The sequence below is a fragment of the Telmatherina bonti genome (assembly GCF_933228915.1).
Source record: "Telmatherina bonti genome assembly, chromosome: 15".
Classification (NCBI taxonomy): Eukaryota; Metazoa; Chordata; class Actinopteri; order Atheriniformes; family Telmatherinidae; genus Telmatherina; species Telmatherina bonti.
In genome coordinates this window covers 22300089-22305460 of record NC_136613.1, presented here as the reverse complement: position 1 = coordinate 22305460, position 5372 = coordinate 22300089, and the positions used below count along the sequence as shown (strand labels likewise).

The 5372-nt window shown below is 36.6% G+C and overlaps 1 protein-coding gene across 1 annotated transcript; it reads right to left on the bottom strand.

The window, feature by feature from the left end:
* Positions 1-1070: 1070 nt before the first annotated feature.
* On the bottom strand, positions 1071-5120 carry LOC306766870 (CASP8 and FADD-like apoptosis regulator). The gene is made up of 10 exons (XM_079254722.1): positions 4516-5120; positions 4298-4421; positions 3990-4125; positions 3312-3349; positions 3193-3223; positions 2969-3064; positions 2831-2877; positions 2643-2721; positions 1329-1830; positions 1071-1248 (listed from the first exon to the last, which is right to left on the bottom strand). The coding sequence occupies exons 1-10, from the start codon at positions 4809-4811 to the stop codon at positions 1119-1121; spliced, it is 1479 nt and encodes a 492-aa protein (XP_079110848.1). The 5' UTR covers positions 4812-5120; the 3' UTR covers positions 1071-1118.
* Positions 5121-5372: the final 252 nt, after the last annotated feature.

Here is a 5372-nt window from a genome sequence, read left to right as displayed (position 1 = left end):
CCTTCTCTCTGAAGGCATCTGCCCTTAATCTGACTGCTTTTGGCAGAAATAGTAAAATCACTGTTGAATAAATGAATAAAATGGAGATGGCAAATTTGGTCATTCTCTCTTTCTAATAAGGCTGGGTTCTTTTTGTTTTTGCTTTTTTCAGATCTCCGTGCTTGTGAGTAGAACAAGGCAAAGTTATTCTGAATTTTACCAAGTGCATCACAGAGTTCAAAATTTACATGTTTCCAATGCATACAGAAGGAGAGTGATGAAGAGCATTTTGCATTGCAAAGCAGAAGCTTCAGAGATTCCCTTTTGCACACACAGATATAGTCAATCTTGATAACAGCTTAGTTTAAAATTCAGTATTACACAATGTCATTGAAGTTTTAATTTTAAGCTATGAGACCTTCCTTCCTTCGTACCTTCCTTCCTGGCCAGTGGGGTCATCAACTATGAAGAGATCACCAAGAAACCAGTGACTTCCATTGCTTTTTTATTAGTCTCTACTACAAGTTTTCAGATCTTTGTGTTGAATAAACCAAATCATGAGATGTCAGAAGTGATCCGGGCATAATTGATTTGTACTGTTTAAAATGTAATGACTGTGACACTGGACATCATGTGACAGACAGAAAATAGGTCATACGTTTTTTTACATTGTGATATAATAAACATTCATTACACATAAAGTTGTAAAACAACTTAAAAACAGATGAAATGATTATACAAATATCATACAAAAAAATTAAATATCAATGTAAATAATTGCAAGACAACTATTAAACATGAATATTGTGACTTCATGTTTTTCTATTCCAGCTGAACTAAGTTATCTGGTTATTTATGTGATTAGTTTTTAAGCCATAAATAAACATGCTATGAAAGCATTACAACAACTTCAAAAGAAACCATAAAAAATAAATATAAATATAAATAAAGTTTTTTTGTTTTTTTTCTAATACCTTGCAAATAAAATAAAATAAAAAGTCAGGTATAAATCTAACCCATAGGTGTCAGTCTATACACAAACTACACTTCTTCATGGATCTGGATGGACTAAAATACACTAGTGTGACTAGTGCAACTTTAATAAAAAGTTTTGTGAAAACTTGTGCTCTCAGAAATTTCTAATCCAAGAAAAGACTTTTCCTCAAAGTATGTTTTGAAACAATGTGATAATTTGCTTCGGGATGTATTTTGTTATGCTTAAAGATGGCGCTGTTTACCTCCATATGAGCATCAAAAAGATGATCTTTCCTGTCAGAATACAAAGACAGAAACAAGTTAGCTGAACGAAACATCAACAGGGATAAGATCTATTAAGTATCTGCTTGTACCTTCTTTGGGCTGTACGTAAGTACTCTGTCAGAGCTTTCAGGTAAATGGACTGCTGTGCTTTCTCCAGTTGATGTTCATCAGTCCAGCAGTGACTCCAGAAGATGTCTGCATCTACAGGGATGGTATTATGCACGATGGGTCCATTACAGCCGTCAGGCTCTACATTGTCATCCCAGTAGCTCATACTGGGGCAGGGATCATGCTCTGGAACGCAGTATGTCTGGATGAAGAAGAGCTTTGGTTTTCCGATCAGAATGGGGCAAGCATCAGCAGTGAAGAGACGTCTGACACAGTCAGTGGCAATACCACTGCCTTTAGAGTCTGTACCCAAGATACTGCTGACTGTACCACGGCTGATGATGCAGCAGACAAAGCCATCACCTGGGTGGTTCTCTCTGTTACTAAAAATTCCCTTGAGGACTGAGAGAATCTCATCTGAACTCAGCCACTTGTAGGGGATCACTTTGAAGCGGAGAGCACAGAAAGTCTGTTCTAACATTTCTGTGGGAGAAAAGTCAGATGAGAGACAAATTAAATTCTTCACCATGACTTATTATAAAGACTGAAATAGTTGAATATACATTATCATTTTATGTTTCAATCAACCAACAAGTTGTTCACAGTTCTGATCACTAAGTACTTAAGTTCAACTGTTGGCACTTTTGGCACTTTCTGATTTTTTTTTTTATCATAGCTAAAAAGAGGACTGATGTACTGACTTATTATACATAATTTATTTTCACCGTTTAGGTGCTCACTAATATATTCAAAATTTTACATTGACATAAAAAACATGTAAAAGTAGTAAAATTCTAAATATTATAAATAAATAAATAAATAAAAAGCATTTCAATTGTTCTACCCACAAAATAACATGATAGACATTTCTAGTATCCCCCCCCCCCCCTTCATTTTCATTAAAATAACTTTTGGAGTGAAAACAGAGAAAATAATCAAATAATCTTTTTCTTTCTTTTTTTGCATAACTACAAGCATGCAAAAATGTCCAAAGACAAAACAGCCCTGTAGAATACTCTAGGTCCTAACACCACAAGACTGGAGACCACCAAACTGCATCATTGTACATGATCTGATGTGTCTGTAAAGTACACTGAGATGACGTTGTGAAGTCGCGCTATACAGATAAAGCTGAAAGCAGAAAATTACTGAAATTAGCTCCATGTCACAAAAAATAAATCCGGCTGACAAACTTCAGCATATTTCAAAGCAAATATGTATTTTTACTTCATATAAAGATATTTTATACCATTTTTTTGGCTAATTTTACATCAGCACAGTGTTTTGTGTCTCACCTCCACCGTTACCCACACAGTCGATGATCACACAAACTCCTCTTGGATAAGTGTTAAAGTTGTACTTTTCAAGCTGTGTCTGAAATGCAACAGGCATGAAAGTACACACTAGAATCAAAAATGCTCTTCTACTAGTTTATCAAATCATATACGTTGGTAAAATGCAACATGAATGAATGAAAATTTACCCGACTGCTTGGCTCACGGCTTACAGGGAATGGTGCGCTTCCTCTGGCTGTTGAAATTAGAGATAATTGAGATAAAATACCAGAATTTCCCCTGGGAATTCCTACGTCTCATTCTGAAAGTGTAAAAGCCCCACTGACACTCTGTAAGCCCTGTGGTGGACTGGTGACCTGTCCGGGATGTACCCTGTCTCTCGCCCAATGAGTTCTGGGATAGGCCCCAGCTTCCACGTGGCCCTTAATTGGAACAAGCGGTTAAAATGTATGAATGGATGGACGTTCTGTAATTGTTGCTTATTGTGGGTTACCAAGGCTAATTTGCCAGACAACTTCTATGGCACAAACATATAATTCCCATTGCTTACCATTGTGGTGGGTGGGCCATTGAGCAATTTCCTAAAAGAAATGAAGAAGAACTTATTTTTTTAAACTTTTAGTTTTGTCGAGAGAGAAAATAAAAGGAAAACTTTACTCTTGTACTCACAGGAGTTTTGCAACTTTGGGGTTGAGATACATGTTGTCCTGAAGTTATGGTTTTATAAGGGTGGAAATAAAAAAGTATTTAAGAAAAGAGGCAACACTAACTTTTAAACCCTGGGAAAAACAGACACATGTTGTTCCTAAAACTAAAATTAGAATTACAGTGGTTTTTCACAGCAAGGTACTTTTGGTGAGAAGATTTCTAAAGCAAATATGAAAGTAAATGATGCCATGACATTGGAATGAATAATAGTTAACTGTTTATGTTAGGTGTGATGGACTGACGTTGGCTGTGCTTTACTTATTTTCACTGAAATGCATCAAGTCAACCCACTTAAACCCTTTCCAGCAGTGGTTCTCAAACCTTTTGAGCCCTGACCTGAGGGAAAATGTAAGAATGAAAGAAAAAGGAAAAATGGATGACCTGAAAAATTTCTTTCATTTTTAATTTAACATTTTGTGATGTTCTGTCAGTAATTTTACAAACTAGCATATAAATAACAGTATTCTGATTCAGTTTTCTATGTTCAGGATTTTGAATAGTTGCCACTTATTCATGAATGACAAACTTAGCTGAGCATGACACATACCCAAAAAAAAAGTGTGTTTTCAGTTCCGTTTTCCCAAGTAATGAATGAGTACGCTTCTCATGTAGGCTTTTCAGTAAGTACAACAGTCTCACCTGACATCTTGTAAGCAACAATCTTTTTGGCGAGATCAACTCTCCCGACGTTCATAAAACATTTATGCACATTGTCGACGCTTTCAGCCGACACTGAATCCAGCTTCTCAAGCTCAATGAGCACATCCAGAAAAGTCTGCAAAAGTCAAGAAAAGCAGAAAAAAATGCTTTATGGAAGTGAAAACAGGTTTGACAATCCATTGACATCACAAACTTTCTGCCCGTGTACACTTATAGTGAGTTCAGAAATTAGTTGAGTTAAAGCAACACCAGACAGTCAGTCTTTTTGTTTTTCTTTTTCGTTTAACCTCAGCAGCGTTCATCTTCTGGCGGGACACTGTGGTGGACAACAGGAATTTGATCTTGTCCAGATCCTCCTTGTCCAAATCGTCGCTGATGCTGACCATCAATACTCTGCAGCATGTAAACCATCTTAATCAATAAAACACAAAGCTTGTATAACATATTACATGAGACATATTAAAAACAACTACAACAAAAATCAAATAATTGAAAAAAATCCTACCTGAATTTTGAGAGAACCTGTGTGTATTTCATATTGTCCGCCACATCTTTTCTGCTGACTTTATACAACACCTTCAGGATGTCAAACCGTTCCAGACGCCAGAGGAGCTCCATTAGAAACAAAGTGCCGTTTTTGCTATCCAGATATTTAGATTTCAGAAACTCCTTCACAAAGTTTGTGCTGGCATCTGTCTCCAAACTTCCACAGAGATACAGAAGCTTCCTGCGTTCAGTCCCGTCCAGAGAGTCTACTAACTCACTGATCTCTTTAAGGTGACGCTGGTCCACAACAGCCATTGATACAGGCGGATAAGAAACTTGTCAAAGATTAATTTAAGAGAAACAGCTTAGTTTATATCAACTATAAAGTCTTGCGCCACGTTTTTAAGCAGACCTAATTAAATTTAGCGATATCCGTGTCCTCAGCTTTTGGTTGTACTGCCTGTTCGCGAGCTCCATTTTTAAGGAAATTGAAGTTAAAGTATCCATTACGCAATGGACTAAAGACAAATACGTTCCGGAAAAAAAAAACGCAAAATGGGGTATTTGGGCTATTAAAGCAGCGGAAGATGACGCATCACAAGAGTCTTCCTGTGGGAAGGTACCTTTATTTATACCGTCCAACTAGAATCGTAACGCAGCCCTAAACATGAAAATAATGCTATCAGTCGGTCCTATGCGAGGGAAGACGTTTGCTTACACTACAAAAAACAAAAACAAAACACGTGTTTATAGAGAAAAAAGAGTTGCGAAGTAGAAAAGACAATAGTTATTTGAAAGTGAAAGTTACACATCCAAAAAAAAAAAAAGAAGAAGAAAGAACCAAAAGGGGCGGGTTTAAAGCGACACAATATGAAT

Coding starts and splice junctions, on each gene's coding strand:
- LOC306766870 (XM_079254722.1), bottom strand. CDS start 4,811: ATGGCTGTTGTGGACCAGCGTCACCTTAAAGAGATCAGTGAGTTAGTA. Junction 3,065..3,192: donor ATGGCCCACCCACCACAATG/GTAAGCAATGGG, acceptor GTTCCAATTAAG/GGCCACGTGGAAGCTGGGGC. Junction 2,722..2,830: donor GCCGTGAGCCAAGCAGTCGG/GTAAATTTTCAT, acceptor GTTGCATTTCAG/ACACAGCTTGAAAAGTACAA.